The sequence below is a fragment of the Pongo pygmaeus genome, chromosome 22 (genome assembly GCF_028885625.2).
Source record: "Pongo pygmaeus isolate AG05252 chromosome 22, NHGRI_mPonPyg2-v2.0_pri, whole genome shotgun sequence".
Taxonomy (NCBI): domain Eukaryota; kingdom Metazoa; phylum Chordata; class Mammalia; order Primates; family Hominidae; genus Pongo; species Pongo pygmaeus.
In genome coordinates, this window is record NC_072395.2 from 53,169,256 (window position 1) to 53,183,595 (window position 14,340).

Below are 14,340 nucleotides of genomic sequence, written 5' to 3' on the forward strand. Positions count from 1 at the left end.
AACATAAAATTTATAGGCAACCAAAAAAGAGCTAGAATAGCCAAAGAAATCCTAAGCAGAAAGATTTATTCTTAGAATCACATTACCCAACTTCAAATGATACTACAAGGCTATAGTAATTAAAACACCATTGTAATGATATAAAAGTAAATGCATAGACAAACGGAACATGGTGGAGAACTCAGAAATAAAGCCAAACACTTACAACTGACTGATCTTTGACAAAGCATATAAAAACATAATGGATTAGACACATAATTTAAGGAGAATACAACTTATTCAATAAACGGTGCTGGGAAAATCAAATAGCCACATATATAAGAACGAAACTGGATTCCTATCTCTCACCAGATACAAAAATTAACTCAAGGTGGATTAAAGACTTAAATATAAAACCTGAAACCATAAAAATTCTAGAAGAATACCTAGGAAAAACTTTTTGGACATTGGCCTGGGCAAAGAATTATGTCTAGGACCCCAAAAGCAAACGCAACGAAAGCAAAAGTAAATACATGGGACCTAATTAAAAAGCTTCTTCACAGAAAAATAAATAATCATCAAAGTAAACAGACAACCTACAGAATGGAAGTAAATATTTGAAAATTATGCATCCGACAAAGTACTAATATCCGCAATCTACAAACTCAAACAAATCAGCAAGAAAAAACAAATAATCCCATTAAAAAGTGGGCAAAGGACCTGAATGGATATTTCTCAAAAGAAGATATACAAATGGCCAAAAACATGTGAAAAACTGCTCAACATCACTAACCATTAGGGACATGCCAATTAAAACCACAATGAGATACGACCTTCCCCTGGCCAGAATGGCCATTATTAAAAAGTTAACAAAAAATAGATGTTGGCATGGATGTATTGAAAAAGGAACACTTACACACTGCTGGTGGGAATGTAAATTAGCACAGTCTCTACAGAAAACAGTATGGAGGTTTCTCAAATAACTAAAAGTAGATCTACCATTTAATCCAGCAATCCTACTACTGGGTATCTATCCAAAAGAAAAGAAGTCACTATATCAAAAAGACACCTGCATGTCTACGTTTATCACAGCACAATTCACAGTTGCAAAGGTATGGAATCAACCTAAGTGTCCATTAACTGATGAATGGATGAAGATGTTATATATATATATATAATCTTGAAATTTTATATATATAAAGATGTTATATATAGATTATCTTGTATATCTTGTGTATATATATATACGTTAGATATATATCATCTTGAAATTTTCACACGCACATATATATACACATATACATATATACACATATATACATATATACACATATATACATATATATACATATATATACATATATACATATATACACATATATACATATATATACATATATATACATATATACATATATACATATATACACATATATACCCCCACACACATCGTGAAGTACTACTAAGCCATAAGAATAATGAAATAATGTCTTTTGCAGCAACTTAGATGGAACTAGAGGCCATTATTCTAAGTGAAGTAATTCAGAAATTGAAAAATCAAATAATGCATGTTCTCATTTATAAGTAGGAGCTAAGCTTTGGGCACACAAAGGCATACGGAGTGCTATAATGGACTCGGGAGACTCAGAAGTGGGGAGGGTGGGAGGGAAGTGAGGGATAGAAAACTATATATTGAGTACAATGTACACTACTCAGATGATAGGTGCATTAAAATCCCAGACTTTACCACTAAACAATTCATCTATGTCATCAAAGTCACTTGTACCCCTAAAGCTATTGAAATAGAAAAAATTAAAAAATAAAATGAAAAAACAAGTAACAGGTCATCTGGACACCTCCTGAAGGACCTGCCTGAGCTGTTTTACAGTTAACTTTTTTTTTAATAAGTAGAAGGAGTAGTCTAAAATAATTATGAACAAATAGTAAATACATAAACCACGAATAGTCATTTATTATTATCACAAGTATTATATAGTGTACATAATGTGTGCTCTGCTTTCGTACGCTGTCAGGGCAGTAGGTTTGTTATGTAAGCATCACCACAAACATGTGAGTCATGCATTAAGTTACAATGTTAGGATGTTGTCCATTATCATATACATTAGATGTATGTTAACCATTATAGCTCCATCTTAAGGGCCACTGTCATAGATGTGGTCCATCATTGACCAAAATGTTGTTATGCAGCACATAACTATATAACATAAAATCTGGATTGTGGGCCGGGCGTGGTGGCTTACACCTGTAATCCCAACACTTCGGGAGGCTGAGGCAGGCAGATCACTTGAGGTCAGGAGTTCGAGACCAGCCTGGCCAACATGCTGAAACCCCATCTCTACTAAAATATAAAACTTAGACGGTCATGGTGGCAGGTGCCTGTAAGCCCAGCTACTTGGGAGGCTGAGGCAGGAGAATCACTTGAACCCAGGAAGTGGAGGTTGTAGTGAGCTGAGATCGTGCCATTGCACTCTAGCCTGGGAAACAAGAGAGAAACACCATCTCAAAAAAAAAAAAAATCTGGATTGTGTGGGTCTATGTATACTGTATGTGTATATATACAAACATATGCATGCATATATACACAAATATATACAAATACACACACATATATACATTCCAAGCAAACAGGGTCCCTGCTGCTCCACAGACATAACCAATTTCTCCCTTCAGCCTTTGCCCTTGCTAATTCATTTGCCTGGAATGCTTTCTCCAAGACGTATGCACACCTTGGTTTCTTATATCACCGTATCCTCTGCCAGGCATTATGTTATATACCCGTCTGCACGTCTTTCTCAAGGGAATTTGTGTTGTGTGACGGTGAACTAATACTTGGTCTTATTCAGGGCACGCAGGATGTAGAACAATTCTTGACACTAGGGAGCACTCAGTGAACCCTGTTGATGGGCAAATGGGTGGGTCTGGTCAGGGGCACCCAGAAGACAGGAGGAGATTCCAAGGAGCTAAGCAGTGACCCCACAGCCAAGGACCAAATGGGAGTCAGACTTCTCAGCAGATGCCAGTGTGGAAGGTAACGGCTGATTGAGGGTTCAGAACATTGGTGCCACTGGCCACAGGGGAAGGCCATGGAACAGAAGGACCTTAAATCAACTGAAAAACATTGAAGTAGCCGCAATTACCCCAAAGTAAAAAAAAATAATAATATTTTAGTTGCCTGGTAGAAGGTGCCTCAAAACAGAAGGATGCAGAGGAGGAGAGGCAGGAGGAGGAGGAGGAGGAGAACAGTGAAGTGGAAACGTAAGAGTTTTACTGGCCCCAGTCATTTTTCAAAAGGCTGTGGTGGCTCATGCTTGTAATTCCAGCACTTTGGGAGGCCAAGGCAAGCAGATCACCTGAGGTCAGGAGTTTGAGACCAGCTTGGCCAAGGCAAGCAGATCAACTGAGGTCAGGAGTTTGAGACCAGCTTGGCCAACATGGTAAAACCCCATCTATGCTGAAAAAATATAAAAATAAGCCAGGTGTAGTGACAGGCATCTATAATAATCCCAGCTACTCGGGAAGCTGAGGCAGGAGAACCTCCCTCACCAGGTACTGACCTCCCTGCTGTAAGCCACCATAAGTGCCCAGGTCCCAGTGCTGCCATCCACCTTCAGTTATCCTCCCACAGAGCCGTTCTGCCCCAGCCCAAAGCATGTACTGCAAATCCCTATAGCTTCTCAATCCAGATCAAACTCCTCATTCCCCCAGGGCCACTTATTTCAGCAGGATTACTGAGGGGAACACCGTGGCTGAATTGCACTCCATGAATTGGAGATGCTGCTCTCTCCTTACCTAATTAGTTTGGATGCCTCCAGCTGCAAATGCAAAAACCCTGACCCATGTTGGCCTAGAGAGCAAAGGCAATAAAGTCCCAGGTGATCTCATGTACTGTCAGACATCATGGGGTCAAGAATTAAATGAGATAAACTTCTTTTGCAGAGTCCCATATTAAGAATATGGAAATCTTCTCCAGAAACTCCTCAAAAGAATTGTTTTTACATTTCATTGTGCAAATTCTGGTTGTCTGCCTATCCTTAAATCAAAGGGAGCTGCTGCCTTTGATGGGTCCTGGCCAGGGCTCACACCCAGTGGCTTTGATGGATTCGGACTCTCCTGCTTAGGCAGGTGATCTGGCCTGTGGTGGGCTTCCCTCCAACACAAGACTGCAAAAGAGTTCTATTGTCACTGACTGTACAGTGTCCTGGGGCTGCTGTAACAAAGTTCCATAAACTGGGGTGCTTAAACAACAGCAATTTATTCTCACACCTTTCTGGGGGCCATAAGTCCAAAATGAAAGTTCTGACAGGGCTGGAGTCCCTCTGAAGTTTTTACAGGAGACCCCTTCCTTGCCTTGCCCAGTGTCTCTTGGCCTGTGGCAGCATAACTCCAATCTCTGTCTTTGCCCAGCTATGTTTTCCATCTGTGTCTGCATCCAGATTGTCCCCTTTTAATAAGGACACCAGTCATATTGGATTAGGGATCTGGCCTACTTCAGTAGAGCCTCATCTTCACTAATTATATCTGCAAGGTGCAAGTACACTATTTCCAAATATGGTCACATAAGGTACTGGAGGTTACGAATTCAACATACAAATCTAGGGGGTGGACGGGAAATAATTCAATTTTTAGCACAGAGAAAGGAGGGAAATTGAAACTGGAGCAGGGAACAAATTGCATCTACTATATGGACCCTCCTGTTTTACAAATTCCTTTTTTACCCCAGAGAATCTTTAGCTGGTGGAACTTCAGGCTGACTTAGGAAGTGAAATGCATATGTTTGGGTGGAGCTCAGGACGCCCTACCAAGGGCGTGGCAGCTGCTGAGGGGTTTCCTTCACTAAGCAGCATCCCCTCCACCACACTTACTTTCCCTGGATTCCTTCCATTCTCTGCTTCTGCCTCCAGAAATTTATTCTCATAACAATTCTGGGGGCCAGAAGTGCAAAATCAAAGTGCTGGCACAGCTGCAGTCCCTCTGAAGCTTCTGCGGGAGACTCCTTCCTTGGAAAAACTCCCAGCAAAGTTGCAGATGTATCTGGCAACTGGACTTGAGAGGGAAGCAGGAGGGATCTGAGTGTTGCATACGTGCAGGATAAATTGTTGGGGGAGGACTGCTGGGGGTGCTGGTGACTGAATTTAGGAAAATGCATAAGCTGGGTGTTCTCAAACCTGGGACACCTCATATTCTATTTCAGGCACTAATTTGTCATGTTTGGGAAGGCCTTAAACTATAATTCAGAAATGATGATTGATATGGTTTGGATCTGTGTTCCTACCCAAATCTCACGTTCAATTTTAATTCCAGTGTTGGAAGAGGGGCTTGGTGGGAGGTGATTGGCTCAGCAGACTGAGTGATCATAAGGAGCCTGGGAAACATGTTGGGTTAATTCAAGGTGGCCAAAGCTTCACCATGGGGGGTAGCTTGGGGCTGGACTTCTTCCTCCTCCAACAAGTATCACAGAGCAATGCTACTGGGACTGGAGATTTCCATTTAGCTAATTAGGGGTTAGTATAAAGATTTGTGGGTCCTGGTGGGAGTGGGTGAGGGCAGAAAGTAAAAGAGGTTGACTATGGATTATCCAGGCATAGATACACATGTTTTCAACAGAAAAGGAGATGGGTTATTATATGTCAGGCCCAACATATCTGCCCTGGCAATGGCAGGGCTTGAGAGTGGCCTGAGGTCAAATCATAACATGGAGATCTGTTCAGAAATAGCCAAGACCCTGCGGACGGTCAGGTCAGAGCTGAGTGAGCTGGTGCATGCACATGTGTGCACTTGCATTCTGACAGTACAGATATCTGACGGGCATAGCGACCCACAGACCTTCCTGGATTCAACATGGAGGAGGGAGACCACATTACCAAGGCTGGACTACAGCCCACGGGCTAACTTTGGGAGCTTGGGGGTTCATTAGATTCCAAGAGTAACTGACTCTCCAGGGAAGCGCCTGCTCCTGTTTGATAAGCGGTGCTCTTTTGTCCTGCATGCAGGGATCAGAAAGGACCTATGCAGAGCAGCTCACAAAAGCAGAGCGGCTTGTTCACTGTGGGCCACAGGTTCACGCTGAAACCAGTGTTCCCGGAAACACGAGGCTTCAGATCAGCCAGTGGCAGAAAGTTGGGAGCGGGGAGGATGTAATTTGGGCACCTGAGACAAACCTTAGGGATGGCTATCCATTTAAGAGATTCAGTGGGTTTTGGAGCTGTGAAAGGAAATTAAATTTTGGGACCTCAAACTCATTTAGCCAAACAGAGAAGTCAAGCTGGGAACTGGGTCACGCAAACCTGCCTCCACCTTTTGGTTCCTAAACAAGATGGCTACAAGATGAAAAGCTACACGCTTCCCTCATATTTTGCCCACAAGGAAATTCCTGGTGAGCTGTTAAAACTTCCCCATGGCCATGCAACTTGATAGCTTATCTTTACAGGTGCAGTCACTCCGCCCACCAGACACAAATGTATAACTGAATGTTCCCCTCCCCATTTTGTCTGTGTTATGTAAAATGCGCATTCCCCACAGTTTTCCTCTGCCCCTTTTGTTTATGTGAAAACTGTGTGCTTCTCAATATCTCGTCCTTTCCCCTTTAAATTTGGAGCCCTCAAAATCACCTTCGGAGAAAGGAATAGACCTGTCTCCCAGGAGCATTCTTAACTTTGGTAAATAAATACCCTAAAATGATTGAGACTTGTCTCATTATTTTCCTCGATTGACAGAGCTATTTTTTTTTTTTTTAACATAAAGTCATTCCCTGGGCCTCAAACAGTTCCTGGTTGGGGGAAGGGGCACACAAGTGGCATAGTTTCTGCAGCCCCTGATCGGCCTGGAGCATAGGGCAGGATGGCATCACCAGAGGCCAAATTTGATTGCAAGCAGAGCCTACTCCCTCTGCCTTTTCTGCCAAGGCTCCTAATCGTTATCTCACATGATAATTATTTTGGGTAAAACATAAACCAGAATGGTGATGACAGTGTAGACTCACAGGCAGGAACGCCAACAGAGCTGGAAAGATTTGCATGCAGTGACCTTCCATCCCATTGATTGCTTTCCATGACAATTCCATACATGCTTGCTGGCTTCCTTCTTTGCCTGTGGCTGCCTTATGCTTGATTCAATAACAACAACAAAAAGATGTGTGTGTGTGTGTGTAGTGGGTGTTCATTGTTAAAATGCTTTATTTTTGGAGCGATGTTTCTTGAAAGCAGTAAGAAAATTTCCCATATAGGAGACTCATCCGTGCAGGGTTCGCAGGATCTCACAGTGAGCCCCCAGAAGCAGGTCCCATCCGGAGAGTTTGGATCTTTAACTTATGTTTACAGCCAGCACCAGGCCATCCTGGGAGTCCAGACTTCCTGCAGGAGCAGCTGTCTTAATTTCCTGACGTCATCTAATTAGACAGCAAGGTCTCCCCTATGGAATTTAGAAATATTTGCAGTCCATTTTTTAAAATGACTTATAGAAAGGGGAGAGTACTTAATGTGTTTATTTAGACCAGTAAACTCTCCTTTATATGTATTTTTTTTTTCAGTTTGAGATCCTAAAACACTTTACTGATTGTTCTTAAACAACCAGGGTTAGGCAAAAGACATTGGCCATTAGAGTTTCTAAAGACACCACTCCAGGGCTGAGCTTTGGATGAGTATTAGACAAGGATGAAAATACCTCCCCATGGGCCATGGAGGTCCTCTTTCTTCTTCCCTTTTCCTAGCCTGTGGCCTTTTAATTTTTTTCAGAATAACTCTGGAAATGCTCGTATGCACAGTGCCATCAATATATATTTTCTCTTTCTTTCCAACCAAAGAATCATTTAATCTATGTATGTATTGGAATACTTATTTAGAGTATCTTATGTCTTACAATGTGTTTTCACATGTGTTATCCTGTTTAATTTTCATGGTAACTCTATGAAGATGGCATAGTTCTTCCTATTTTCTAGGCCCAGAGAGATAAACTAATACAAACAGTCATGAAGAGGTGCATTTAACTTATTTAAATCCACCTATCCATGACTAGCTTGTATTAGTTTAAGAATCTAAAATTCGGCCAACTCTATCATCTCTCTTTGAAGTGTGTTCACTTTAAATGTTCTCCTCTCCCATCTCCTCCATGTACTGTGGAACATTCGAACAGAGAGTTACTCTTGCCTGGAGTCTTTCAGTTTCTTGTATCTGGCTTCTCTGCCTCCTCTCCCTGGAATACCCTCTCTAGCCTCAACGGTCCTGCCTTTTGAAGGCCCTTGTGTCTTTAAGACTGAACTCAGATGCTGCAGCTTTTCATTCCGTAGTTTCTTAGTCAACTGGGGCTGCTGTAACAAAGTGCCACACATTGATGGCTTATCAACAACGGAAATGTATTCCTCACAGTTCTAAGGCTGGAAGTCTGAGATGGGGCTGCCAGCAGGAGCAGCTTCTAGCATCCTCCTCCACGTTGCCACCTTCTTGTATATCCTCGCATGGTGGAAACAAAGAACAGGAGAGCTCTCTGGGGTCCCTTCGATAAGGACACTAATTCCATCCCTGAGGGCTCCCCCCTTGTGACCCAATCACTTCTCAAAGGCCTCAGATTCTAATATCATCACATTGGGGGTAAGATTTCAACATATGGACTTTGAAGGGACACAGACATTTAGTTCATTCCACACGGTCACTGATTCTACAAACAGAAGCAAATCATACCCTCTTCCATGCACCCTGGTGTTCTGGGCTCTGTTCCACCAGTTGTGTATTCTGCCAGACAGGAATTGGACATATACCCACTCAATTATCCCCAGAGAGAAAAAGCTCCTAGAGGGCAAGGGCCACCTCATCTCCTTAGTCCTCCCTGATGCTGCACAACTACCACTGAGTACCGAGATCTGGAGAGAGGACATGTGGGGGCGTCGTCCATTCTTGAAGCCTATTTTCAATGAAGCTTTTCTTAATTCCCCCAAGCCGACATTTCCATCCTCCTCTGAACGTCACAGACATGATCCACGTGACTCTTCACCCTGCATTATAATCAGTGGCTTCTATCTTCTTCCTGGTTATCTCCCTTCCAAAACATGAGGCCTGTCACTCATGAGGGTAAGGTCCATGGTTGATTGTACTTGTATCCTTCATAGGGTCTTATATATATTGGGTCCTAGATATGTGCTTATGGACTAGAAAATTGTCTTATGCATTTAAAATCTATTAAAATAACTGCAAAATACACCCCTTTCATTGGGGAAAGATGGACCAACTCTGGTCAACATTGCTCCTCAGATTTTGGGTTTCCATATTATTTCATCAATTTATAACTTTTAAAAATTACCATTTCAGCTCTGGATTTAAACAGTACCACAATTTGTTATCAAATTCTTGCACATCATTTCCTCCAGAGCATATGATTTAAAAGTCAAAAACTAGGTATTGAGTATGTGCAAAATATATTCTAAAACAACCCCATTTCATAATTATAATCCGTTTCACAATATAAAAGTTTAATAAATGAATACTTGGATGTTTTTATTGTTCTGTTGGAAACAGCGGACTAACTAAAATAAATTCTTCGTGAGTTAGGATGGATACTTGTCTGTTTAGCTAGCCTTTCAATATCATACACACACCAATACACACACCCCTGAATGCCACTTTTAAATCTCATTCTTCTAATAAATCATACGGTAGAGACTTTTCCAAACTATCTATAGCAGAATTAAAGTTAAAAAAAAGAGGAAATCCAAGGGCCAGGCATGGTGGCTCATGCTTGTAATCCCAGGGCTTTGGGAGGCCAAGAGGGGAGGATCACTTGAGGCAAGGAGTTTGAGACCAGCCTGGGTAACAAAGTGAGACCCTCATCTTTACAAAAAATTAAAAAAAAATAATTGGGCTCAGTGGTATACACCGGTAGTCTTAGCTACTAAGAAAGCTGAGGTGGGAGAATCCCTTGAGCTCAGGAGTTCGAGGGTGTAGTGAGCTTTGATGGCGCCACCGCACTCCAGCCTGGGCAACAGAGTGAGCCTCTGCCTCAAAAAAAAGTGGGAGGGGAGTCTGAATAAAGCCTTGTAATCAAGAAGAAATCACAGTTCATTCAATGGAAAACTCCATAAATGGGCATAAGCCATTCACTGTAAAGTAGATGCACCATCATTTGTTGATAAGCACAACTCAGTAAAATTGGTTCACTTTATATCCTTTCCTTGGTTGCCAGTTACCAATGTATGAAAATAATTTCATTATAAGGCACCTTTTTCTATATATTGGGCCAGCAGCACCAGCATTAAGCCTAGTCTTACACATTTCTGTCTTGTAGTTGTTTGCTAGTCACTTGATTTTAAAATGATCCTTAAAAGGAAATCCATGGACAAGCCAGCTTGCAAATAATAAAATGCATGACAAAAGGCTTTGTAAAGAGCACATCTGAGACCATGTATTGGGTTTTTCCACAGGAAAATCAACAGGGTAGCAATGTGGGTGTTAAAGGCAGAGACCTACTCATCTGCTAGGTTGCCCAGAGCCCATACCAATGGCTGTGAGAACCAAAGGAAGAGAAGAATGTGGCTCATGCTCCACACACAAGGAGCCCTGGGCACGCTGTCAACAATTGGCTGGATGTTTACCATCCTCTTCAATCATGTTTCCAGAACAACAAAACTTTAAACCCAGCTATATCACACCAATGGGTTTTCTTTTGTGTTGATTTTAAACAGGTATGTATGGAGACAATTGAAAAAGGAAGCCCCCAGAGACCTATGTATTTAAACTAGGTAAAACGAAGCATTTCTTCTCTCTTACTTTTAACCGTGAGGTACATGGACTTGCTGACGTCTGCGCCCACATCGTTGCTGACCTTGCAGAGGTAGTAGCCACTGTCTTCCTCCACGACATGCTTGATCAGCAACGACCCATTGCTGAGAACTTGGATTCGGCCATTTAGGGCAATTGGCTGGAACTGGGGAACCCCAGCACCTGAGACAGAAAAAGACAGAGGAGCAATGATGCAAACGAGAGTAAGTATGGGAAGACAATGAGTTCAAGTACACCGAGATTCATAAAGAGAAGCACCAGACGCTTCACACTGATCCCATAAGGCAGTCACGGGATACACCAGGTTTTTCTTTCTTTCCTCCAATATTAAAATTCTTGTTTAGAGAGAAAAGCATTTATTTAAAATGACAGTATCTCAGACTCTGAGATAAAAATTAACAGAACTTACAGATAGTTTCTCTACATAAAAAGCCAAATTTGATGAGTGTTAAGTAGCTGATAAATTATTCAAAGAAATCACAGTAGAACAACCACAGAAGCAGACAACTCTCACGGTGCTAAATAAATTCCTTGTGTTCCCAGGGACTTAATATAAATGTAAACAAGGAGTGCTCCAGGGACATGGCATTTGAAGTCTTTGCTCACTGCACATGTCTGAGGCTACAAAGAGAATAGGAATATTGCAGCTTTCTCTTTAAGGGTGGTTATATTCTGGTCTAGGAACACAATACACCATTAATATCATTTAATGTTATTTAAATAAATACATCAGATTAGTGCAGTAAGACAGCACAGAATTAAAACACCTCTCTCCTCAGAGTGCTTCCATGCAAGGAGGGAATGGCACAGATACGATATGCTATTATAATGAATGTGATATGATTCATATGAAGGATTTATATACAACTGTGTAAAAAAAGGATTTTAGAAATAATGAAACAGATTATGAAGATTCTAGAAGAGTTCTGGGAAGATGGTGACTGGATGAACCTGCCATGCTGCCTGCTTCTTGCCTGGAGGAGTTGGGTGGGCTGGGAGAATGGGATTCAGGCCTTGAAAGACTCTCCCAGGGCATTTTTCTTCTCTGTCCTGAGTATCTGGGGACTTGAGGGGAAAGCTCTGGGATGAGGATCTTCCTGGAGGAAGCTCAACGTTTGGGCCAAAGATGTGTTCTAGAGAGAAGGTGCTAGCTTCCTGGCCCAAGTACCTACACGGCAGCTGAACAAGTCAGACGTCTCCACAGGCCTCAAGCAGGAAACTTCAGACTTTGCATCTGAGGACAGGAGGATGGGAGACACTTCCTCCTGCTGTCTCCATACCCTAATGACAGCTTGTATATTGGTCTCACTCGAGCTCACAATGGCAGAGACTGTGGCTGTGCCTTCCTTTCCCGTGTTTCTGGTTTAGATTTCTCAGTAACTTTTCTCTAGCCCCACTGAAGAGACGAGAGAAATTGATAAGGTACCTAAGGGGACCTTTCACATTGAATAAGGAGATCAAGTAGAATCCCTACAACAAGTGGTTCCCATCAAAATGGAACTGCTAGAGGGGACATACGACAACCTGAATTTTTTTTTTTTTTTTTTTGAGATGTAGTCTTGCTCTCTCACCCAGGCTGGAGTGCAGTGGCACGATCTCAGCTCACTGCAACCTCTGCCTCCTGGGTCCAAGTGATTCTCCTGCTAATCCCAGCTACTTGAGAGGCTGAGGCAGAGAATTGCTTGAACCTGGGAGGCAGAGGATGCAGTGAGCCGAGATCACGCCGCTGCACTCCAGCCTGGGCGACAGAGTGAGACTCGGTCTCAAAAAAAAAAAAAAAAAAAAAAGGAAAAAAAGAAAAATAAGAAGAAGAAAATAAAATTACATGAATGTAGATTGATAAGAATATAACTGTCTTTACTGACAGATAACATGATTTTCTACATAGATAATCGAAAAGAGTAAACAAAAAAGTTGCTATAACTATAAAATGAGTTTAGCAAAGTCATGGGATACAACATCAATATACAAAAATCAATGTCAATTTTATTTATGTATAATAGTAACAACCAATTGGGAATAAAAATTAAAAAGAAAGCATATCGGCAAAAAACCATAAAATATTTAGAATAAATTTAACAAAATATGTGCAAGATCAGCCCACTGAAAATTGTAAAAGTTGTTGAGAACAACTAAATAAGACCTAAATAATTAGAGAGTTATACCATGTTCACGAATAAAAATGCTTAACATTTTCAGAAAGAGGTTGGTAATCTTTTTTCTGTAAAGGCCAGAGAGTAAATATTTTAAATTCAGCAGGTCATACAGTCTCTGTCACAAGTACTCATCTCTGCCACTGAATCATGAAAGTAGCCATAGAAAATACAGAAACAAAATAGCATGATTGTGTTTCATAACAACTTATTGGCAGGCCATGATAGCTCACACCTGTAATCCCAGCACTCTGGGAGACCAGGGTGGGGGCAAGGCTTGAGACCAGGAGTTTGAGACCAGCCAGGGTCACAGAGTGAGCCCTCATTTCTATAAAATTTTAAAAATTAGCTGGACATGTTGGGTCATGCCTGTAGTCTTAGCTACTCCCAATGCTCTGGGAGGCTGAGGTGGGTTTGAGGTTACAGTGAGCTCCACTGTACTCTAGCCTGGGTGACAGTGAGACCTTGTCTCTAAAACAAGTGGAGGAGGAGGAGGAGGAGGAAGAGGAGGAGGAGGAGTCTTCAAAAATACTGAATCCGAGAAGAACTGATCTTTGTCCTAGCATATAGTGATAAATGTTGGTGATCATTATGAGGAAATAAGATAGTCTAAAAAACTTATTTACAGAAACAAAAACAGGATGTGGGCCAAATGCGAATTGTGGCCTATAGTTTTCTGATATCTGATTTAAAGGTAATTAAGAGAAATGTAAATGTAGGATAATTGTACATTTAGAAGAGGGAACATCTACTAACAAAACTCACATGTTTGCATTAGTTCTTTATTACATATCTAAAATATGAATTTTCATAAAATGGTTCTAAGTAGAAAAAGTTTTTAAAATTCTTCTTTTCATAAGGAATTCAAAGTCAGGGATAAAAACATTTAAAAACATAACAGTATTTTATTATCTCTTCAATATGTTTTCCTCACTCGAGCTAATGAATATTTTATAAAGTGAGACTAAAAGGACAACCATTTTTATCCCTAAATATGCTCCCTCCTTGGAAATAAGTTATCAAAATGTACAAAATTCAGAATTATAGCAGCAACTTGTATAATGTAGATAATTTAAAACTTAATTCATATGAGACTTTTATGCGGCCTAGAAACATATGAAAAAAAGCTCATCATTACTTGTCATTAGAGGAACGCAAATCAAAACCACAATGTGATACCATCTCATGCCAGTTAGAATGGTGATCATTAAAAAGTCAGGAAACAACAGATGCTGGAGAGGATGTGGAGAAATAGGAATGCTTTCACACTGTTAGTGGGAGGTAAATTAGTTTGACCACTGTGGAAGACAGTGTGGCAATTCCTCAAGGATCTAGAACTAGAAATACCATTTGACCCAGCAATCCCATTACTGGGTATATACCCAAAGGATTATAAATCATTTTACTATGAAGACACATGCACA

General features: G+C 41.1%; 1 protein-coding gene across 1 annotated transcript in view; it reads right to left on the reverse strand.

Annotated features, from left to right (window-relative positions):
* The window catches only part of DSCAM (DS cell adhesion molecule), an 828,718-nt gene that overhangs the window by 244,613 nt on the left and 569,765 nt on the right, over positions 1-14,340 (reverse strand). The window contains exon 11 of the mRNA XM_054468799.2: positions 10,752-10,925. Coding sequence (XP_054324774.1) covers positions 10,752-10,925 — 174 coding nt within the window. The remainder of the gene's footprint in view (positions 1-10,751; positions 10,926-14,340) is intronic.